Source organism: Bos indicus x Bos taurus, chromosome 23, assembly GCF_003369695.1.
Source record: "Bos indicus x Bos taurus breed Angus x Brahman F1 hybrid chromosome 23, Bos_hybrid_MaternalHap_v2.0, whole genome shotgun sequence".
Taxonomy (NCBI): Eukaryota; Metazoa; Chordata; class Mammalia; order Artiodactyla; family Bovidae; genus Bos; species Bos indicus x Bos taurus.
The window spans coordinates 52,519,844-52,543,967 of record NC_040098.1 but is presented as its reverse complement, the minus strand read 5'-3'; the positions used below and the strand labels follow the sequence as shown (position 1 = coordinate 52,543,967).

General features: G+C 53.7%; 1 protein-coding gene across 2 annotated transcripts in view; it reads right to left on the bottom strand.

Annotated features, from left to right (window-relative positions):
• Positions 1-24,124, bottom strand: part of GMDS (GDP-mannose 4,6-dehydratase) — a 436,237-nt gene that overhangs the window by 59,664 nt on the left and 352,449 nt on the right. For both annotated transcript variants that reach the window (XM_027523951.1, XM_027523952.1), the window contains exon 8: positions 16,800-16,918. In XM_027523951.1, coding sequence (XP_027379752.1) covers positions 16,800-16,918 — 119 coding nt within the window. The remainder of the gene's footprint in view (positions 1-16,799; positions 16,919-24,124) is intronic.

The following is a 24,124-nucleotide window of genomic DNA, read 5'->3' as shown; positions in this document are numbered from 1 at the left end:
GGTCTGCTCCAGGCAGAGGCAGAAGCTTCGGCCAAAGGCCAGGAAGCCTTGGGCTGCAACAGTACACGGAGCGCAGCATTCACCAGCGAGACGCAAGGGCAGACCCGCCCTAACAGGTGACTCTGCGCAGAGCGGGCCTGTGCGCGGCTGGTGGGGAGTGAGGATCCCGCTGGTCGGCAGGAGCGCATCCTGCTCGCTGGGATGGCGCTCACCATGTGGGATCCCGCAGACTTGAACGGTGAGGTCAACTGCTGGCTCCTAAGGAGCGCTAAGAGCCCAAGACAGCACTGAGAACAGATCTGAGTGCCACATGGCGAGACGAGGGGCAGCTCACACCTCCCTACCCAGGAGCCCCTCTGAGGAGCAGGCGGGGTGAAGCGAGCAGGGACCCCCAGAACCTACAGGGGTCCCTGCAGGAAGCGCTGCTGGAGCGGGGTGGGTGGGGCCAGGAGGTCGGCAGCAGAGGCCCCGGGTGGCTTGGGAGAGGCAGCAGCTCTGGACGGGAGGCTGGCTGCACCCTCTTCTCGTCCTTCCCGACCCACCTGCAGACATGGGTCAGTCTACAAGGGCTGGACCGTGGAGAGAAGAGATGACCTGCATCAAGCAGACAGACGAGCATGAAGGACGGGGGAGGAGCCCCGAAAACAGGCTCACGAGTGGGCAGTGGGTAGGTGGAGCCGGGCAGCCCCAGGTGCTCAGGACGGAGGGGCTCGGTTCCTCCAGAAGCAGGCTGGGGCCCAGACCCCCGGGGCCACATTACCAGGCGGCAGGCTCAGCATTCCTGTGATGGTGGCAGGAGGGACGGCCCTGCGCCCCCGAGGCGGGGTCCCCACGCAGAGAGCACATAGGTGGGCTGGACCTGAGCTCTGGGCACCTTTGGCCCCCAGGGGGTGTGGGGGTCAGGGTACCTCTTTCTAGGAGTGAGGTGGAGGTCAGGCTGGCCCCTTCTGGCGGGGAAGCTAGGGACACCCTCTGGGCTCCATTCTCCAAGCAAACAGCCCTTCAGAGCCCCCAGAGTGACCAGGAGCCCCTGAGCTCTAGGTCCTAGAAACCCCAACCAGCTTTTAGGCCCCCACTTTCAAATATGAGCCAAACACTAAGGCTTGCCAGACACGTGAGGAAAACCACACATATGGAGACAAGAGATCACAAGAGGCAAACTGAAACAGAGCAACTTGGAGGCGACTGAACAAGCGGGAGGTAAGTGAGAGGAGAACAGACGGACAGGTTCCAGGCGCCCCCGAGAAGAGCCGCACAGTGACATGGTCCCAGGGGGCAAAAATAAGACACTGTATAAAATAAGGACGATTTGAAAACAAAAGATGCAGGGATTGGAAAAAATCCAGAAGAATTCAAGAAAAGATTTTGAAGACAAAATTGAGGTAATTTATCAGAAAGTAGAGCAAAAAGACATAGATATGAAAAAGGAAGATAAAATCAGAAGATGGCCTCAAGAGGTCAGTATAATAGGATTTCCAGAAAGAGAGTGAAGGAAATAATTGTCTTCATATAAATGAAGAAAATGGATCAGAGCAGAAGAACAGACATTTCCAGACAGAAAGGGCCCCACCGAGTACCCAGACGCCAGGTGGGACTAGCGGCCCACGGCACAGGGTTTCAGAACATGGGACGGGGTCGGGGGTGGGCTCGGCCTCTGGAAGCAGTGCCTTCCAAGTCCTGAAAGAAGGCTGTTTCCAACCAAGAAATGAACGCCGACCCCTCATTCATGCCGATGACAGAAGAGACATGCTTTCAGATGCTCTGGTCTCAGGAAACCAAACCATGAGGTTTTAAAAAGATGTCGGAAAATAGGGGCTGCCAAGTGTCCACCTGTCCAGGCGGGGTCAGGTGACAAGGTGGCAGAGGGGCCGCTCCAGGCGACACGCCCGGGGGACCCGGGGCTGATGGGGCAGGCGAGGGACGGTCCTACGGGAAACGGGGCAAATACAGAGAAACACGACCGTCGGTCTATGACGAGTGGGTGCCAGGGGCCCCTGGAGCGCACACGGGGCCCGTCCTGACGCTGCGACGTGTCTGTCACGGCTCTGAGAGATGGGGGGGGGGAGCGCGGGATGCGGGGTGCAAGGGACGGAGCCTCGTCCTGAGCAACAGGCCAGGACAGAAGCCGCAAGTGGAGCAGAGCACAGCCTGGAGTCACAGAAGGGAAAGGCCAGTGACGCGGCGGACGGGCTCCCAGGAAGAGGTGGCAGACACGGGCAGGGCAGAGGCAGACCCCAGACGGCCCAGGCTGGATGGGCTCCCGGGGGCACGGAGAGCGAGCGAAGGGTGGGCCCGGCGGGGACGCCGCACGAGGAGAGCTGGGCCCTGCGCCTCTGCGAGCCGGCACAGGAGGAAGGGCCTCTCGGTGGGAGGACTGGGACGGCCTCGATGCTGGGGAAGGAGCTGAAGGCAGAGGAGGCAGGGACGGTGGTCTGTGCGCACGGAGGCGGCAGCTGGAGCCTCTGGTCCATGGAGCGTCCGTGCCAGATGCGGACGGGGGAAGCGGGATTCCGGAGGGCAGCGCCCGGGGGGCTTCGGGGCGCGAAGGGGGCTCCCAGGGCCCTTGCAGAGTCTCCCCTCTACCCCTCAGCCAGGGTCACTGCCACTGACTCTGGCTCCCGCTGCCACGCCTTGTGAACCAATAACCAACCACAACACAAGGGCTAAACTTTAACCCTCGTGCCTGGGTTCCGGAAGAGGGCTGCCATGGGACTCATCCCCGGGGCTTCCACACCAGGCTGGGTGTGGCACCCAGGCGCACGGTCTGCGGCCTGCATGGGGGGAGGCGTCTGGGGGCCGAGTGGGGAGCGGAGGCCACTGGGGAACGTGAGAGGAGAGCGAGCAGCTTCCCCTCCGTCCCCTCCCCCACTGCAGGCGTCCTCTGCCAGGGGGCGGGGGTAATTATCAGCATCTCCTCTGCATCCCTCATCACCAGCATCACTCAGCTCAGTTCAGTCTCAGTCGAGTCCAACTCTTTGTGACCCCATGGTCTGCAGCACCCCAGGCCTCCCTGTCCATCACCAACTCCCGGAGTCCACTCAAACTCTTGTCCGTCGAGTCGGTGATGCCATCCAACCATCTCATCCTCTGTCGTCCCCTCTCCTCCTGCCCCCAATCCTTCCCAGCATCAGGGTCTTTTCCAATGAGTCAGCTCTTCACATCAGGTGGCCAAAGTATTGGGGCTTCAGCTTCAGCATCAGTCCTTCCAATGAGTATTCAGGACTGATCTCCTTTGGGATGGACTGGTTGGATCTCCTTGCGTTGAAGGAACTCTCACGAGTATCACTGGCAACTATTAAATGGAGAACAGTCTCCTTTCACACTGTCCTCTGTCAGCTTCATCTGCAGGACCTCCGACGGGGGTGATTAGCTCCATGGACAGGGCCCGTGTGGTCCATTCGAGGCCGAATGAGGTGGCTCAAGAGATGAAGTGAGAGAGACTAGGGGCAGCCCCCGCAGCGTGAGCCGAGAGCGGAGGAACACTCAGACCCCCGGAGGCCTTGCTGTGCGCCGCGGGCAGCTGCACCGAGGAAGCACCTGGGCAGCGGCCTGATGGGCAGGTGGGTGGTGATCGGGAGGGGAGAGCCTTGAGCCCCTGGGCGTCCCCAGCAGCTCCTCCGCTCCCGGCCGAGATTGCTCGTCTGCCCCCCACCCCCTTGTCCTCGCCACGGGCCCTGCGTGCCGGGCACTGAGCTGAGCCAGGGCTGAGGGCCCAGGTCTCTGTCCTCCAGGGGCCTCTAGCCTGACGGCCACACAGGGCAGCAGAAGAACAGCGGGGCCAGAGGACCAGGCGGCACCCGGCAGGAGCAGCCACGGCCGGGCAGGGCCCCGGGAAGGTCTCCTAGCGGAGACCCCGCAGACAGGCGCGGAGCCCCGGTTCTTGCCCCTCCCCACCACTGCCCACCTGCCCGGAGCAGCCAGGCTGGTCCCGGCCACGGCTGGGCGACTGAGCGGCCTCCGCGCCGGTTCTCAGGCCTCTCCACCACATGGGGCCCTCCTCCTCGGAGCTCCCAGCCTCGTCTCCAGCGGTGACTCCACCTCCCTGCCGACAGCACTCCAATCTCGGTCACGCGCTGTTACTTCGGAAGTGATGATACAACAGGCTTGCGTGATACCCACATCTGTTTGCATAGATTTGTAAATAATGGCTTCTCCTTATCACTGCATTAAAGCCTGCGCTTCTCAAGGGCAAGCAACGGTCTTGGTTATTTTGGGTGAGTTTGGCTCTGAGAGTAAAAAGGAAGAAGAAAACATGCTGGGAGCACGTGGGTGGAGCACCTGCTCTGTGTTCAGGTCAAAGCCCGTTTCATCAGGTAACTTACAGAGGCAGCAGTCACTCTGAGATCTGATGGATCCCTGGTTAAAGAAAGTAACTGACCTGCTATCCAGAGGACTGCATCAACCGTCCGTGAGAGTTAGCGAGGGCTGCCCCGGCCTCCAAGGCAGACAGCATCAGAGCTGCATGCACTGCTCATTCAAACACCTGCCACTTCAGTCGAAGCTCATATCGCTTTAGCTGCTATATTTTGTTTATTTTTTTAAATGGGTTAAAACCGTAAGTATCTCAGAAGTTCATATAAACATAAAATGAGGACTTAGCTTTCTCAAGTGAGGAGATTCCGTCTCAGCAGTGAGTGGAGGCTGGTAAGCAGGGTCCAGTCTCCACACGGACACTTCGGGAGGAGGCTCGGGTCTGCTCAGAGTGTCTCCTCCAAGTTCTCAAGGGGCCCAACCCATGCCCACTTCTCTCCCAGCTCCACAGAAGACGCCAAGTGACGCTATCTCCACCCCTCAGCGTCTGAGAGTTCACTCAACTTGGCTAGACGGTGTGAATGTCAGAGAGGGCAGCCGCAGGCCACCGCGGGGAGCTGGAGCTCCGGGGCGGGGCTGCTGAGAGGAGACGTGGGCCAGCGCGGCCCCAAACATGCGCAAACGTGCGGAACCTTCCAGAGAAAGAAGGCAGACCCTGGACGTTCCTTCGCCTGACTCCGCTCAAGTAGAACCCTAACATACAGGTGAAGAAACTTCCTCAGAAGCAACGCACTGGAAGGGTGGGGTTTTCCCACAGAGCAACTTGACAGTCAAGGTTCAGTACATACAACAGGAGGGCTCACAGCAGACACCCGGCCACGGGACACGGGCTTGCTCCTGGGGCCCTGACACCCGGCCACGGGCTCGCTCCTGGGGCCCTGACGCCCGGACACGGGCTCGCTCCTGGGGCCCTGACACCCGGACACGGGACACGGGCTCGCCCCTGGGGCCTGACACCCAGACACGGGCTGGCTCCTGGGGCCCTGATGCCCGGACACGGGACATGGGCTCGCCCCTGGGGCCTGACACCCGGACACGGGCTCGCTCCTGGGGCCCTGACGCCCGGACACGGGCTCGCTCCTGGGGCCCTGACACCCGGACACGGGACACGGGCTCGCTCCTGGGGGCCTGACACCCGGCCATGGGACACGGGCTCGCTCCTGGGGCCCTGACACCCGGACACGGGACATGGGCTCGCTCCTGGGGCCCTGACACCCGGCCACGGGACATGGGCTCGCTCCTGGGGCCCTGACACCCGGACACGGGCTCGCTCCTGGAGCTCTGACACCCGGCCACGGGACACGGGCTCGCTCCTGGGGCCCTGACACCCGGACACGGGACACAGGCTCGCTCCTGGGGCCCTGACACCCGGCCACGGGACACGGGCTCGCTCCTGGGGCCTGACACCTGGCCAAGGGACACGGGCTCGCCCCTGGGGCCTGACACCCGGACATGGGACACGGGCTCACCCCTGGGGCCTGACACCCAGACACGGGCTCGCCCCTGGGGCCTGACACCCAGACACGGGACACAGGCTTGCCCCTGGGGCCTGACACCCGGACATGGGCTCGCCCCTGGGGCCCTGACACCCGGACACGGGACACGGGCTCGCCCCTGGGGCCTGACACCCAGACATGGGACATGGGCTCGCTCCTGGGGCCTGACACCTGGACATGGGCTCGCTCCTGGGGCCCTGACACCCGGACGTGGGCTCACTCCTGGGGCCCTGACGCCCGGACACGGGACACGGGCTCGCCCCTGGGGCCTGACACCCGGACACGGGCTCGCTCCTGGGGCCCTGACGCCTGGACACGGGCTCGCTCCTGGGGCCCTGACACCCGGACACGGGACACGGGCTCACTCCTGGGGGCCTGACACCCAGCCATGGGACACGGGCTCGCTCCTGGGGCTCTGACACCCGGACACAGGACATGGGCTCGCTCCTGGGGCCCTGACACCCGGCCACGGGACACGGGCTCGCTCCTGGGGCCCTGACACCCGGCCACGGGACACGGGCTCGCTCCTGGGGCCCTGACACCGGGACACGGGCTCGCTCCTGGAGCTCTGACACCCGGCCACGGGACACGGGCTCGCTCCTGGGGCCCTGACACCCAGACACGGGACACGGGCTCGCTCCTGGGGCTCTGACACCCGGACACGGGCTCGCTCCTGGAGCTCTGACACCCGGCCACGGGACACGGGCTCGCTCCTGGGGCCCTGACACCCGGCCACGGGACACGGGCTCGCTCCTGGGACCCTGACACCCGGCCACGGGACATGGGCTCGCTCCTGGGGCCCTGACACCCGGACACGGGCTCGCTCCTGGAGCTCTGACACCCGGCCACGGGACACGGGCTCGCTCCTGGGACCCTGACACCCGGCCACGGGACATGGGCTCGCTCCTGGGGCCCTGACACCCGGCCACGGGACACGGGCTCGCTCCTGGGGCCCTGAGACTCAGACACGGGACATGGGCTTGCTCCTGGGACACCCCCAACCCCACCTGCCTGCAGTCCCCTCTGCGTCCTCCGAGCCCAGGGGCCAGAAGCCTCACACACCAACCCACACCCCGCCTCCCCCGGCCCCATCCCCCGCCCCAAGAAACAATCCCTAATTAGGGGAAGAATGTGCACGAACACAAAATGCTTGTTATCTCAGCCAGGAGGCGTTTAGAAATGAGTTTCTTTTTAAACGTATAATAAGGTTTTCCCTTGTTGTTTTGACTGAAAATATAGATACCATACCGCAAACTATGATAAATATTTCCACTGGCGAAACGCCGCCCCCACCACAGCAGCATGCGGTGGTTTTCTCATGGTTGCAGGCTGTTTCTACAACTCTCCTCTCAAAATTTAACAAGATTAATGACAGAAAATTAGTCAAGACAAGTATTGGCCTGTTTGGTTTATGCATCACTTCAAGTGCAAGAAAAAAGCACTTCCTTTTCACGTTACCTATTACCTAATAAGTAATAAGGGGACAGGGAAGCGAGAGGCAAGACTTAACACCGACAACAACCCCGAGAACACAGCCTCCTCCAAATGCACACGTGTACACACACAGGCACACACACACACACGCATGCACACACATGCACATAGACACATATATACACACAGACACTCACAGACGCATAGATACACACACAGACACAGACACACAGATACACATATACACAAACAGGCACAGAGATACACACATAGACACACACATACACACACTCTCAGGCATTCACATAGATACACACATACCCACACAGATGCACATACCACACTCACACACACGCACTGCACACAGACGCACACTCACACGAGGAGCGCTGCTCTGACCTGGATTACGCATGTGGCTAGGTTTTATTAGCATGAATACTACACATTAAAAAAAATAAGAATTTATATATTTCATCCCCCACAACTTTTGGAGTTTAAGACAATGTCAATAAAATGTGAAACTTTATTCCATAAGAAAATGTAAACAAAAAGCGTACCTATTTTTAGAAAAAAGACGTGAAGTTACCTCCACTGTGGAGCGAAGGGCAGTCACTGTTTCTACAGTATTCACTCTAATAAGAACCTTGGAGGTTTATTCAAAGCAATATGGATTTTGAATTAAAAGGGTATTTAAAAACTCAATCCTGACACAAGAGACCCATGATACATTTGCAAATCACCAAAGAATATGGATAATTTTCTTGAAACATGCACTATCTTCTTTAACAATGAAGTAGAGGGCATGGAGATGATCCAGATGACTCATTTGCCTGCATATTCTCTTATGTCCTCTTGCTTTTTTTTTCACTTATGTTCCAGCTCCCAGCATTGTATTTAAAATGAAAACGCCAACACATCTGCCTTCCTGTTCCTTATCTCTTCTAATGAATGTAATTAGTCTCCTGCACAATGTTTTCATGCAAAACAAATATATAAGTCTGGTAGTTAAGAAAGAAAATGCAGGTGAATTAAAAAATAATGACACCGAAGATGAGTCTATGGAATTTTTGACATAGAACGTGATTCTATGGGTGGAATTTTTGCTCCCCCTTCTACAGTCTGGAAGCATAATCACCTAAAGTCCACTACAAACGGGGATGCTGGTCTTGGGTTTACAAACCTTCACCTTCTCTCGGGATCCAAGGGCCAAATGTTTTAAAGGCAAAGTATTACAGGAAAGCATGTGAAGTGTTTTCCAAAAGATGGGCTCCTGGATTTTCTCCCATTTCCAAGGCTGTTTTTGACAGATTGCCATTAAAAGTTTTGAGGTAAGGGAACTACTATATAAATTAAGTGGCTGGAAGAACTTGACTTCTACACAACTGTGGAACCGAGTCCCCATCAGTTCAGAGATGACTGACATGTTTCTTGGGCTCCCAGGAGACTTCCATCAAAGCCTGGCTCTCCTCTCGCTCTAGAGACCAGGGTTCTGGACCCCCTGGCTCTTGTACCCTGGAGACCCCCATCAGTTCTTGGTCAATCTCTTTCCTACTTTGGAAAAAAAAAAACAGGTAGGGACGCCTCCAGCTGTTCAGAACTCTATGTCTCCCCAAGAGCAATCCAAAGTCACTGGAGGCAGGAACGGGGTGTGCAGAGAGTTTCTTCTGTCTCAATTTATCAGATAATAAACTCAGTCCAATGTCTGTTCAATTCAACTAGCACTTAAGCAATCGCTGGAGGCATGAGGGCAGAAAGAAAAAGAGAAGGAACCAAGCCGGTTGCAGGTGCTCCCTGGACGACAGTCCTCATGGAAAAACCTAGAGAGTCTAGGCTTTTCATTTTACAGCAATCTGCCCTCATTCCCACCCTGCATGCCACACACACAGACACACAATCAAACTCTCAACTTTCAAATATTCGTTTTCCGTTACCGACTCATGAAAATGTTGATTTATTTACCAACTGTCTGCCACTGTGCGGGGCAGGATGCAAGGTTCAGAAAGGACCCAAAGCAGGTTCGGCCTCGAGCAGAGAATGCCCAGTCCGCCAGGGAGGGTAAAGTCCCAGGTGACCTAAGATCGCGGTCAGAAGGGGCGATGGCTCGGATGTGGCGACTGTCGGGTCCACCTTGGGCCTGAGGTTCTGTGATCGCCCAGGCTCTGCTGCTCAGAGTGGGGTCCAGGGGCCAGCAGCCCCCACATCTGGCATCCTGGGGGTCCCGTTAGATGCTCAGGCCCTGCCCAGACCTACCGGATCCCCAAGTGCTTCTCAGCAGTTAGCATTGGAGGACTTGTGCTCCACGGGAGACAGGCCAGCCGAAAGATGCCCTAACTCTGATGGTAGGTGAGTTACTCCTGGAGAGCAGGGGTGTTCTCATCACAGCCACAGCCCCCCGGGGCTGGAGCTGAGGGCCTGTCCTCTCGCTCCCTGCCCGCCTCTCTGCTGAGCACGCCCGTAGGCTCCTCCTGGTCACATGAATGTGAGGCGTTGGTGGGACTCGACTGTTTGGAGTCCCAGACATAGCATCAGTTGCCCGATCTTACTGGTTTCATGCTTTGCTGTCCCTAGCATTCACTGTAGACAAATGTCACTTTCCATCAACACCGTTTCCTCACGAACAGCAAAAACGGCAGAGCACCCGATGCTCCAGCCCGCCGTCCCGCGTGCTGACACGTTTCACCTGCTCCTCTCCCTGAGAGGCAGGCCCTCACCTCATCTCGGGGTGGGCGGGGTGGGGGCGGTGGGGCCGGGGCCAGGCCCAGGGAGGGGGCAGTGAAGCGGGGGCCAGGCTCGGGAGCGGGGGTGGTGGAGCAGGAGCCAGGCCTGGGGCCGCGCGTGGAGCCCCTCATCCGACGCCATGGCACACTGCGTGCTGAGAGTCCTGGGAGAGGGAGCCGGTGGCGACGGGGAAGGGGCCCTCCAGGCCCAGCTCCAGCTCGGTGTTTCCCTTGCCTGTCGCTGCCTGGCGTCTGACTGTTCGGAATCCGTTCCCAAGGAGGCATGGTCGGCCTGTCAGAAGGCCAGCTGCAGCGGGGCCGGCCCGGAGCGGTCCCGACTCTCCGGCCTGCTCCAGCTGAGATTGGAATGCTGCTCATGGGGCCCGGAGACGATCCAGGGAAGGAAATTGGAAAGAAAACAAACAATTGAATGCAACTTGCAGACAGCGTTCAGAGAGCCATCGTGATTTCATTATCTGGCCCTGAGAAGGAATTCTGTGTCTCAGCCATGCTGTGAGAGCGCGCATCGCTGGCGCTCTGTTCCCACGCCCGGCCACGCGGACTCGGGGCGCAGGTGGCCGCCGGGCAGGAGGCTCGGCTGGGGGCGCAGGGCGGTGCTCCAGTGTCTCGGGCCATCGGCACCTCACACCCGCTCTCTTCCTGGGAGATTCGGGAAAACGTTTTGGTTTTCGACACTCAAAGGTGATGCTGAATACCACTGAAGCCTCGGCTGGTGGCTTGGTCTGTCATCTGGAACGGCGTGAAGGCCCCTCCTGAGATCTGCCGTGGGTTCTAGCGAGACTACGCCGGGCCTTCCTGCCGCCTCTGGGGATGCGGACGCAGGCTGCAGCGGGGCTCCGAGGGACAGAGGGCACTCCCAGCTGGCAGTCCACGCGGCTCTGTTGTTCAAGTAGGATTTCGATACAGGGTCATCTTAAGAAGCGCTGGGTTAAACAACGCCACCCAGACTCCTCACTGGTGATTCTCCAGGAGGGGTTGTAACATCCAGATGAACTGGACACAGGCGCTCTTCTAAGGCATTTCCTCTCTGCGGAAGTCTCAGTGTGTGCAGGTCTGTTGTAGGTACTTTAAAAAAGGCGTTAGCCCAGGGGACCAGGGACAGAAGGCTGAACACAAGATGCCGTCTCCAAAGTGGGAGAACCGCACTGAATCCACAGGCTGATCCCAGGAGAGCTGCGCCTTCCCAGGCCCTGCAGCCACGGACACGGCGCACCTCCCCACTCGCGCTTTTCTGGTCTCTCCATCGATGTCTTTTAGGTTCCAGTGTGCACGTTCTTTCATGTACTTTATTAAGTTCATCTCTATTTCATTTTTCGGATTCTACTCTAAATGGTATTGTGCTTTTTTTTTTTTAATTCAATTCCCGGTTGTTGAAGGGCAGTGCACAGAAAGACAGTTAATGATATTGTGCTTTTTTTTTTTTTTTTAATTCAATTCCCTGTTGTTGAAGGGCAGTACACAGAAAGACAGTTGACTTCTGTACATAGCCCTTGTATCCTGTGATGCTGCTAAATGCACTTGTTAGTTTTCCTGGCTTTTTGGGTAATTACTTATGTTTCCTATGTACTCCATCAAGCTATCTGTGAATAAGATAGATACACATCTTTCTTTCATTCCTTTTTCTTTTTTTTCTTGTGGCTAAGATCCAGGACAATGTGGAAATGGTTTGACAAAAGCAGACAGCCTTGCCCTGAGCCCCACTTTTAGAAGAAAAGCATTCAGTGTCTCCACATTAACTATGATGTTAACTGTTGGTTTTTCTCAAAGACCATTTATCAGCTTGAGGAAATTTCCTTCAATTTCTAGTGTGTTGAAATTAATTTTTAAAAATAATAGTTGTTAAATTTTATCAAATGTCTTTTCTGCCTCTATTGAAAAAAAAATACGGCTTCTTTGTTTTCTTAATATGTTGAATTATGTTCATTTTCAAATGTTAAACCAACCTTGCATTCCTAGAATAAACCCCACTCTGCCGTGGTGTACCGACTTTTTATATATGGATAATTTCAATTTGCTAATATTCTGTTACTATTTTTGGTTTCTATGTTCACTGGAAATACTAGTCAGTATTTTTCTTTTCATGTAACATTTTTATTTTTAGCATCAGGGTAATATTGGCCTCATCAAATGAGGTAGGAAGTATTCTCTCTTCTAAGTGAGTGTTAGGAAGGAAGGGAGTGTTTTCTTCGTTAAACATTAAAAATTCAGTTCTTTAAATACACATGGAACTACCACAATTTATAGATTTTGAATCAGGTTTGCAATTTGTGTCTTTCATGCATTTGCCCATTTTCTCTAATTTGAAAAAGTCACTGGCAAAAATCTGTTCATAGTATTTCCTTACCATTCTGTCAACGTCTGGGGGACTTGTAGGGATGATAACTCTTTTTTTTCTACTATGCATAATTTGTCATCTCTTTTTTTCCTGGATAGAGGTTTATCCACGTTTTGGTTGTATGATTTTCCCCATTATTTTCCTGTTTTCTATTTCATTTATCTCTATTTTTATCTTTGTCGTTTCCTTCTTTCTGTTTGCGCTGGGTTTAACGTGCTGTTCTTTGTCAAGCTTAAGATGGAAGCTGGGCTAACTGGTTCAGGCTCTTTCTTGCGTTTTAACATCAGTGTTCACAGCACACGCTGCTCTCTAAGCACTGCTTCGGCAGCGCCCCACACATTCTGGTAGGCTGCTTGCATTTTCATTTAATTCATAATCTATTCTGAATTCCCTTGGGATTTCCTTTTTTGACCTGTGAGTTATTGAGAAGCGTGTCAGGTGGTAAGCTCCAGAAATACCAGTTAGGTCAAGGAAGTTTTCTTCTGTATCTGCAGAGGCTTTGTCTACTTGTACTGCAGTTACAAAGAAAGGCGTGCTGGCGTACACAGACATAGAGTTGTCTTTTTTCCTGTCGATTCTGTCAGTATTCTCAAGCACCTATAACTCGGTGTATATACATTTAAAATCGTTATGTCTTTATGAAGAATCAACCCCTTTAAAATACGAAAGGGCTCTTTATTCCTTCTAAGTAAATGAAGTCTATTTCATCCCATATAAATACAGCCACTCCAGTTTCCTTATGGGTAGTATCTGGATGTTTTTTTTTATCTTTTTACTTTTAACCTATCTATATGTTTATATATAAAATGTGTCTCATGTCAGTAGCATACTGCTTTTTTATCAAGTCCAACTTTATCGCTCTTTTGATTGGAGAAGCCCCGTCTGCTGTTTGCTCTCGCCCCTCTTTTCCAGCTTCTTTTAGATGAGTGGTTCCCTTGCATTTTGACTCCAGCGTTGGCTCGTGGCTATTTTTCATTTTGTTTCGTTTTAGTAGTTTCTCCAGAGTGTGCAGCACATACTTTAACTAATTGCAGTCTGTCTTCAAATAATTTCATGCCAATTCCCATCTGGTGTCAGAATCTTACAACAATGTAATGATGCAATGCTTCCATCCTGTCCCCACTCTCAGAGCTACTGCTATTGTACAATTTATTTATATATGTATTAGAAACCACAAATGTATTGCTGTTATTTGTACTTTCAACAGTCAATTACTTTTCAAAGAAATTTTAAAGTGAGGGAAAAAACTTATATTTTCCCACATTTTGGCTACTTCTCCTGTTCTTCATTCTTCTGTTTTCCTTCCATCTAAATGTTTTGCTGGTGACGAACCCTCACAACCTCTGCCTATCTGGAAAGTCTTTAACTCGCCTCCATTTCCGAGATGGTGTCCCCGGGCACAGACCTCGAGGCTTAGGTTTCTTTCTGCAATTTAAGGATGCTGCTACAAGGTCTTCTTGCCTTGCATAGTTTCTGATACCAAAGCTTTCTTATTTTTGTTCCCCTCTACATAATTGTACTTTTAAAGTTTTCTCTTTAGCATTTATTTTCAGTAATTTGGGAAACTTGGGGCTGTTATTTAATTCTTTTCCTGTGCCCTTTCCCCACTTTTTCCCCAAGACTCTGATTATACACGTTAGGTTGTCTGATTTTGTCTCACAGGTTAATCAAATCAAACTCAGTTTTTTCCCTCCAGTCTGTTTCTTCCTGTGCTTCATTTTGGATTATTTCTAGTACAACATGTATAAGTTTACTAGCTTTTCTCCTGCAGTGTCTACTCTGTTCTCAATGCCAACAGTGAGGTTTCATTTCAGATACTTTATTTTTCATCTCTAAAGGTTGCATTTGGCTCTTATAAAAAATACACACATTTCCTTATCTCTCCTCACTATACTCATGTTTTTCTTAATACATTTGACCGTTGCAGTGGCTGCCTCACCTTCCCTGTGAGCTCATACCACTGTCTTCATAATTCGTCAGTCTGTTTTTGTTGATGGATTTTCCTCTTGGTTTTAGGTCATTTCCCACTTGGTGACACTCCTGCTAATTTTTGGTTGAATGCCGAACGTTAAGAAAATTATGCGTCTGAGTCTAGACTTTACTGCCTTTCTTTGAAGAACACAGGGCTTTGCAGTGGTTGCAGGCTCAGTGACTTGTGAGCCCTGGAAGTCTGTGCGTCAGCTCCGCTGGCCTGGCCCTAGAGGAGCCTCCACTCAGGGTCACCCCACCTCCGAGCTCGGGCCTTCTGGGGACTCAGTCCGTCCTCTGAGCGAGAAGCGAGGTGGCTCGGTGGCGGCTGCAGCTCGCGAGCCTCCCGGCCTCAGGAACGCCCGGAGAAGCCTTCAGTCCCATGCCCGGGTAGTTTCCTGTCCAAGCCTGTGGAGTCTCCTCGTGTTTGGCAGGAGCTCAGCGGGATCCTGACGCACATTTCTGGAGCTCCTTTGCTTGCAGATGGCACCTTTCTAGAACTTGTCCACACCATCCACAGCCCCGGGCTCTGAGCCCTGACCCCCGTCTTCTCTGCAGGCGCGCCTCTTCCTCCCTCCCAGGTGGAGGCCATGCCTCCAGGAAGCCGGGTCCTGCAGGGCTCGCCTCGCTGGTTCCTTTCCTACCGGGGCCCACGGCCCTGCACTGCCGGTGCCGAAAGTTGTTCTATGTGTTTCATAGTCTCCTAGTTTTTCAAGGCAGAGGTTTAACCGAATTTCTGTTATTCCGTCATAGTTAGAAGTGGAAGTCCTTTCTTATATTTTAAAACTAAACCTTGGGAAAATATTTGGCAGATCCTCAAGAAGTTAAACACAGAGTTACCATAAGACCCAGAAATTCTACTCTTTAGGCTTTTACCCCCAAAGAACTGAAAGCAGGGACTCAGATACTTGTATGTTCACAGCAGCACAGCTCACAATAGCTGAAGAGGAGCAACCCAGCTGTTACAACAGATAGATAAGCAACACGTGGTCCAACCGCACAATGGAATATTACTCAGCCTTAAAAAGGAGTGACATGCTGACGCAAGTTACAACAGGGATGGACCTTGAGGACATCAGGTCCAGTGAGACGAGCCCGTCACAGAAGGACAGAAACTGTCACTCCACTTACACGCGGTCCCTGGGGTCCTCCAACTCAGAGACTGAAGCAGAACTTTTGTTGCTGGGGCTGGGGGAGGGGTGGAGAGCAGGTGTTTAATGGAGACGGAGCTTCCGGGTGGGGAGGCGGGCGGGCTCTGGGGACGGTGCTGTTGGTCGCGACTGTGAGTGCACTTAATGCCACTGACTCGTGGCCCCAAACGACGGAAATGGGAGACCCTATGCCATACACGGGCTTCCCAGGTGGCGCTGGTGGTAAAGAACCCGCCCGCCAGTGCAGGAGACACAGGAAACATGGGGTTCGATCCCTGGGTTGGGAAGATCGCCTGGAGAAGGGCATGGCTACCCACTCCAGTATTCTCGCCTGGAGAATCCCATGGACAGAGGAGCCTGGTGAGCCACAGTCCATGGGGTCCCAGTGTCAGACACGACTGAGAGACCAGGCACGCATGCACGTTACACATACCCTCAATAAAACAATCACGGAAAAAGAGGCTTCCGTCTATAATGCTGCTGCTGCTGCTGAGTCGCTTCAGTCGTGTCCGACCCCATACACGGTGGCCCCCCGGGGCTCCCCCGTCCCTGGGATTCTCCAGGTAAGAATACTGGAGTGGGTTGCCATTTCCTTCTCCAATGCATGAAAGTGAAAGGTGAAAGTGAAGTCGTGTCTGACTCTTAGCGACCCCATGGACTGCAGCCTACCAGGCTCCTCCGTCCATGGGATTTTCCAGGCAAGAGTACTGGAGTGGGGTGTCATTGCCTTCTCTGTCTATAAGACTGCCCCTAAATCTTCCAACAAAAATCTGACTTCAAGATTTGTGTAATTAACAAGTGGATGAAGTGTGTGGATTGTTCTGGTATGAGGGGTAGTGCTGGCTGGGCTGAGGACCTCAGTGAGACCCACGAACTGGATGCTGTTCACAGCCCAGTGGGATCTCCCGGCCGCCCTGTGCCCACGCTCGACAGTGTCGCTGGTCACGGGGAAAGCACACGGAGTCCATGGGATGGGGCCTCGGGTCAGCAGCCCACTCTCAGTGCTTCAGAGAAAAAGGTTTTGCTGGTAGTATGTTTGAAATTGACCTGTAAATTTTTGTGGTTTCAAAAATTTTAAATATATAGTGAAAGTATTAAAAACAGAGACTGTATAATGTTCTCACGTTGATCTGTTTAGAGGAATTAGTGACAGTAAAGTCCCAGTAAAGCATGTATAAACCACGTACAAAATTTGAAGTTAAAAAATTAAAGAGCTTAAAATCATATTTAAAAATTAAAAAGATAAACTTCTGAAAGACTGAGCTTAGGCGGTGTCAGCGGGACAAAGCATCTGCTTCCTGCTCTAGAAGGGCAGGGGAGAGGCAGACTGCAGGCAGGCGGAGGGGCGCCCGTGGGGCCTACTCACACGATGGTCTTCCCGATGTGCAGAAACGACTTCTCCACGAACTCCCGCACGCTGTGGACCTCCCCCGTGGCGATGACGAAGTCCTCGGGCTCGTCCTTCTGCAGCATGAGCCACATGGCCTGAGGAGAGAGGCGGAGCGGGTGAGAGCTGCACGCTGCCCTCGAGACAGGGCACCCCCGCCGGGCCACGCCGACAACCCTCACACTGAGCCCCCAGGAAGCCCGACACACACACACATCCACACAAGTGCGTAACTGAACCACCTTGCTGCACACCTGAAACCAAGAAAGCGGAAATCAACCTCAATAAAATGTTTTCATCACTCGTACCCACGTGTTTTTTTTAACTTATTAATTTATTTTAATTGGAGGCTAATTACTTTATAATATTGTGGGTTTTGCCATACACTGACATGAATCAGCCATGGGCGTACATGTGTCCCCCTGTCCCGAAGCCCCTTCCCACCTCCCTCCCCATCCCAACCCTCTGGGTTGTCCCACTGTACCAGGGACCCCCATTTTAAATAAAGTAGGTAAAAGCAGTAGGCGCCCCCTTAGAACACAGAGCCCACTGGCAGGTACACTCAACTTTTGCTTTCACATTGAAAGAGAACTGTTGGTTGGTGTCTCCCTGGCTGCTGTTAGACAAGCTGACAAATACATTTCTGAGGTCAACGGAGCAGCTAATTTTCTTTTAGAAGATGCAATCAACAAAGTTCAATTCTTCTTTATCCATCTGAATTTACGGTAGCCTTCTAAAAAATACAATCGTGGTTATATCTCCTGTGCTCGAAATTTTTTCTCGTGACTATTTTGCGTTTTGGGTCTACTTCCAGACTGTCTTCAATCGTATTTTGTCCTACGGAAGAGGAGACTTCTGGCCGTTTCACATGCCGCGGCGCTGCAGCTCATGTGGCGGTAAGCGGGGTGATGGAGACAGCCCGCGTCAGGGACACGGTGAGACGCCAGATGAGGGCGTCCTGCAGGACAGGGCTTTGTTCACGGCCACAGACTGCAGAAAGACCGGCGGTTTCATGCTGTATTATAGTTAATGAACTCAGCTGCAAGACTTTTTAAAATTTTATTTTTATTTATTTGGCTGCACTGTGTCTTATGTGAGACATGTGGGGTCTTTTCCCTGACCAAGGATCGAACCTGAGCCCCCCTGCATTAGGAGTTCAGAGTCTTAGCCACTGGAGCACAAGGGGAGTCCCAGTTGTAACACTTCAAAAATTTTATATGAGTTATATTAATAATAGAGCTTGACCGGTTTTAAAAAGGCACAGAATGCAAGCTCTTCTCTTCGTCATGATGGCACGCCTGGCCTAGGAAGCTTGTGCTTCAGTGGCCCTCGCAGTGTCGGGGCTGGGGCCCCGCACCCTGGCTGTCCGCTCCTCGGGGGTGCCCTGCTCGTGGGCACCCGCGCAGGTCGGGCCCTCCTGGTGTCTCTTGCAGGAGCCTCCCAGCCTGCCTGCCTTCCTCCCGCGGCCTGACGCAGCAGTCTCCTGGGTCTCCCTGGGGCGATGGCTCCCACGCTGACTTCACTGCAGCCACCTCCCCGATGAAGGGACCATCCCGCCTCCCAAACACACGAGCTGGGGCACAGATGCGGTGAGCACACACACGCGCACACACACTTTCTTCAAAATACTTTCAAAGTTTTTAGGAAAAATCAAATTATGCTCCTGGATAGAATTTCTATTTGAACGTTTTTCTGAGGGATTAGTGTATACACTTAAGTGTGTTTTACTCAAATTTCCATTCTAAAAATAACATTTCAAATGGGTCTTTCAGGACTGCTCAGCTTATTTTATTTCTTTTGAACACTATGTTGGGGCTCAAATGGTTTTGAAAAAAATCGTATTTTGAATCATGTGAAAGAAAGTGAGGACAGCTAAAACAAAAGGACAGCACGTGGTGACTGGCCGGGGCTGGGCCACGCGAAGCATGGGCACCGGCCCGGGGCGGGCTCGTCCCCGCCGGGAACCCGGGGTCACCAGGAGCCTGTCCCTTCGCTGGACCGAACGCCAAGAATCTGCCCTCTTCTTTTCCAGCAGACCGTCCGCGGCCTCTGACCTGCCAACGTCTAGGCATTTCCTGTGAAGTTCATACTGTCCCAGACTGCAGTCTGGGAATGGGAAGGGAAAGGATATACAACTCCAGATTTATTTGTTATTCCTGAGCAGTTTACTGGTCTTAACAGAGGGAAAGGGCTTTGTCTGAACTTCCACTGAGCATAGCGGATGGTCCTTGACTGGTGACGGGGGCCGGGTGACACCCGGGTCAGCGGGCGAGCGAGCTCATGTCTGGAGTGGCCGCGGTCAGCGCTCTGCCCCCAGGTCGCGGCGGGCAGCCCACAGGGATGCTCGCCCAGCCCGACACAAGGGCCCCTGAGTGGGAAGCGATGGCCCGGCCTCTGCACATAGCTGGGCACGGTGACCTGGTCCACTTCTCCCTGGACAGACGGTGCAGCTGAGCAGGGTCCACCTCCACATGCCTTCCTGATCACGGGCAGGAGGGGTGACCCGTGATCGGCCCGCGGCTTCCGACACAGAAATGCTCCAGAGGGGACAGGCGTCAGACATCAGGGTCCAGCCCCATCTCTCCAGGTACGAGGGGCCCCATGAGGATACAACAGACGTACCCATGTCCTCACACACTCATCACCTCCGCCCTGACCTGATCACCAGGGCAGATGAAAACCTCGCCTGCTTCTCATGTTTTCACCTGTCCCACGGGGAGGAAAGACGCCAGTGCAGGGGCGCACCGAGGCTGGAAATTCCTCCGCAGAGAACCGTCCCTTGATGGCAAATGGAGCCTTCAGCTGTCCAGCCGCATCTCATGGCACATGGAGTCGGGGAGACCTGACCCAGGTCACTGACATCGGAGGGCCAAGTCTAGATGGTTATAGATATTCGCTCCATCTGGAAGTGTGTTTTCTTATAACCATACAATTAACCTAGCTGTTTTACAAATCTGATTACAGAAGTCAAAATAAAACTTTGATTTAAAAAATTTTCAAAAAAAAAAAAAGAACCCTAAAGCCCTCCTCTCCCACGCCTGCTTGTTGGATGTTCGGGTCACGGACGCGTAAGTCCGGGGAGGGGCCCCGCCTCCCTGGGCGCAGGGCTCGGGCGGCTCCCACTGGGCCAGTGGAGAACAGCCACAGTGCACCGCTGGCCAGCGGCCCGATTCCGCACACGCCCTTCAGAGCGCGGGGTGTGTTTGTCTCCAGAACCTGGGTTCGGCGGTTGCTTCCACCTCGCCGTTAACCTCCGGCTTGGTATCCAAGCCACGGACACTTATTAACTGAGCTGTCATCCGTGAATAACGAGATGTGTTAATCAAGGTTCTGTTTAACTCTGTCCAGTGGACTGCTGCGTCTCAGCCTTGTGCCTGTGTGGTGTGCTTCACGGGCCCCCATCATGGAAATGGTCTAAACATACACACATGCTTACAAATACACACGCATGTACACACATACATACACACATATACATAAAACAGCGGAGAAAGCCCGCAAACTATTTCTACTGAAAATCAGAGTCATTTGAGAAATGGAGATAAAATTCCCCGTAGAGTGTTCTAAGTGTGGAACTAGGCACATGCATTTTCTTTAAGTTCATTCAGTAGCTGTCTCCATGACGACAGCCTGGTGTTCTTAGCTTGAATCAGGACGTCGAGGAGTCCTGGGCAAGGCTGGGTCTTATGTTTGTGGGACCCACAGCGGGAGGTTGAAGGCACCCCAGGGTCGGGGGAGCACCCCTTACTCTGACATAGTTGGGGAACAAATGCAACTACGTTGAGAAAATCATTTGGCATAAAATCAAAACCTCAACCTAGTAATTTCTTCATGGGCAAAAATACTGAGGCTTGTCGAGTCCTTTGATTAAGGGCCTTTTAGACATTTTAAAGATACAAACTTACTAGACAGGAAAAAAATCATTAGATCATAAATTTAAAAAAAACCCCAAAATAACAGAACAAACTTAGAAGGCTCTCTAGCTCTCGCTACGAACGGTCATTCAACACTGGTACCGACGCTCTGAAATGGACTGGGCCAGCAGTGCCCTGCCCTGGCGTTTGTTCCAGCCACACCCACGGACCTGCGAGGTCCGAGGCGGGGGAACCACAGCCTGGTCGCCCTAGTCCTAGGGAATCACCCTGACCCGGTATGTCTGGAGCGCCGTCTGCTCTCTGTACACGCAGAGCCGGGTAGCACGGCCGTTCCTGCTCTGCTCTCCGCGGACGCTCTGTCCTAGGGAATCTCCCTGACCCGGTGTGTCTGGAGCGCCGTCTGCTCTCTGTACACGCAGAGCCAGGTAGCACGGCCGTTCCTGCTCTGCTCCCCGCGGACGCTCCGGCCGTTCCTCCTCTGCTCTCCGCGGATGCTCCGTCTCTGTTTTCCCGGGCGCAGCAACCACGCGCGTGTGGGGCCTCTCCTCCTCTCAGGTCTGCTGCGTGCTGCCCGGTCACATTCATGCTTGTTCTTTTCCACATTCTTTTATCTGATTTCCTTTTGCTTGTTCCTTTGATTGTTTCTAATAACATTTATTTAAATTTTCTTTCTAGTGTGGCTGCAACATCGTGAGTGATTTTCTCTTGTCCACGCCGTTCCTGACTACTTCAGCTCAGCTCTTTCATTCATTTCATTTATTTCCTTCAAGTGTGGAATCTGCAAACATTTCCTTAAAGGGCCAGAGAGTAAACACTTGAGGTTTCTGAGCCACAGGCTGAACCACAAGCACTCAGCTCTGCGGCCGGAGCTCCGAAGGGCCACGACAGCTCAGGGACAGCCTGTGCGGCTGCACTGCTACAGAACCGGCGCCTGGCCCACCGACGCTTACCTGTCCACCTTGGCTTCTAGCAAACAGAACCGGACTGTGCTGCCTGTAGTTCCTCTGGATCCTGGTATTTTCCTCTGACACTGCTGCTTGCGGTCAGCATGCATGCCTGCCTGCGTGTGGGGCCCTAGTATTCCCCGGCAACCCCGTCCCCAGGCCACTCCCCTTTCCCACTGTTATTATTTGCTGCAGAACCGCATGAGGAAGAGCAGAAAAGCACAGGGTGGGCCTGCTGCCCCCTCAAGGTTCTCCCCAGACACTCTCTCCAGAACCACCACACTCCCCACTGGGGCACACTTCCCCTCTCTTCCCAGCATCGGGCTGGGGAGCGTGGCCACTGGGCAGCCTGGCCGCAAATCAGTCTGCATCCTCGGCCCGGAGGCCCAGCCTGACAGGGAACCTGGTGTCTCCTGCAGCAAACAGTGGGCACTGACTGGACGTTCTCTAGCCCTCCATAACCCTCATGGCAGAAAGTGGAGAAGAACTAAGGAGCCTCTTAATGAAACAGAAAGAGGAGAGCAAAAAAGTTGGCTTAAAACTCAACATTCAAAAGATGAAGATCATGGCATCTAGTCCCATCACTTCATGGCAAATAGATGGGGAAACAATGGCAACAGTGACAGACTTTATTTTCTTGGCTCCAAAATCATTGCAGATGGTGACTGCAGCCATGAAATTCAAAGACACTTGCTCCTTGGAAGAAAGGGTATGGCCAACCTAGCCAGCATATTAAAAAGCAGAGACATTACTTTGCCAGCAAAGGTCCATCTAGTCAAAGCTATGGTTTTTCCAGTAGACAGGTACAGATGTGACAGTTGGATTATAAAGAAAGCCGAGCCCCAAAGAATTGATGCTTTTGAACTGTGGTGTTGAAGAAGATTCTTGAGAAGACCTCAGACTGCAAGGAGATCCAACCAGTCAACCCTAAAGGAGATCAGTCCTGAATGTTCATTGGAAGGACTGTTGCTGAAGCTGAAGCTCCAGTCCTCTGGCCACCTGATGCGAAGAGCTGACTCACTGGAAAAGACCTGATGCTGGGAAAGACTGAAGGTGGAAGGAGAAGGGGACGACAGAGGATGAGATGGTTAGATGGCGTTACCGACTCAATGGACATGAGTTTGAGTAAACCCCGGGAGCTGGTGATGGACAGGGAGGCCTGGCGTGCTGCACTGCATGGGGTCGCGAAGAGTCGGACTCGACTGAGCGATTGAACTGAACTGAACCATACGTAATATCATTCTGTGGGGCTTTTAGGATTGAAGACTAAGCTGAGCAAATTCTAGAGCCAGACATGCATGCCCAGCACAGCATACTCGGAGTGGGTGCATCAGGTTACGTGACCATGTAAACAGTGTAAGAAAGAACCACGACGGAAGATGCAAAACTAACAATGGCACCCTGGCCTCGAGCTGCTCAGGACTCAGAGTTCAGGACCCTGCTCCCGGGCTGCGGGCCAAGTGGCCTTACCGCCTGGTCCTCGCGCTGGACACACCCGCTCTCCTGCACCTGCCCTGCCTCCGTGGCCTCCCGGCCAGTCTGCCCCCACCTCCTCAGAAAACAGAAGCTGCAAGGCCTCCTCTGGCCTTGTGAGGCCTTGGCCTGGAGTGACCCAGTGTCCCCCCACTCCGTGGACAGGCTCAGCCCAATCCCAACAAGGGGAAACACCACCGTGAGAAGTCAAGTCGCACAGTGAGGCACTCGGGGTGAGAGGGCGGTCCTGTGATGACCGGAGCTTCAGCTAGTGGGTCAGCACCGCAGTGGAACTCCGTGCTTGCCTTTAACAGCGGCATGGCTGCCTCTGCCGCCGCGTCTCTGCTCAGCACTGTTTGCCTTTAACACCCTGTCAGGCCCCCGAGAGGGACAGGAGCCCGGGAGTCAGGCTTGGCGGCCCAGCCCAGGCTCCCGGACTGTCACAACACGCTTCCCAGAAGTGCTGCTTCCTGGAGCCCAGCCGCCTACCTGGACCAGGTGCTTCCAATTACCTGCTCCCACGCGCACGGCCTGCGAGCCACCCAAACCCGCTCCTGGCTCAGCGGGGCCGCCAGGAGCTGTGGGCTCGGGGCAGGAAGTGACTCCACACCCATGGCCACCTGCCGGCCGCCCCGGCCGCCCGTGGCTCCCTCGCAGAAGCCAGCCCTGACTTCCCGGTGACCTTCCCCTCCAGCCCGTCCTGACCACCTGGCCCTGCCCCTCGGCTGACTCTGACCTCTGGAATCCAGCTTCTGGGCTGGTCCTGGGCGCCCACGAATGGCAGGCGTGAGTCTCACCACCCCAATAACCATTGTCACTGGTAAATAAACCCATAAACACATCAGGGTATGTGCACTAGGGAAATACAGATTGTACTTTCTTTACAAGCTCAGTTTCCTTAAAACAGTGCTGCCCCAACAGCAGTATGATACAAGCCACACATGCAACTTAGGTTTTTCTATGAGCTACAATGAAAAAGGTGGGAAAAGTGAAGCTTGTTTCAATGTCTTAG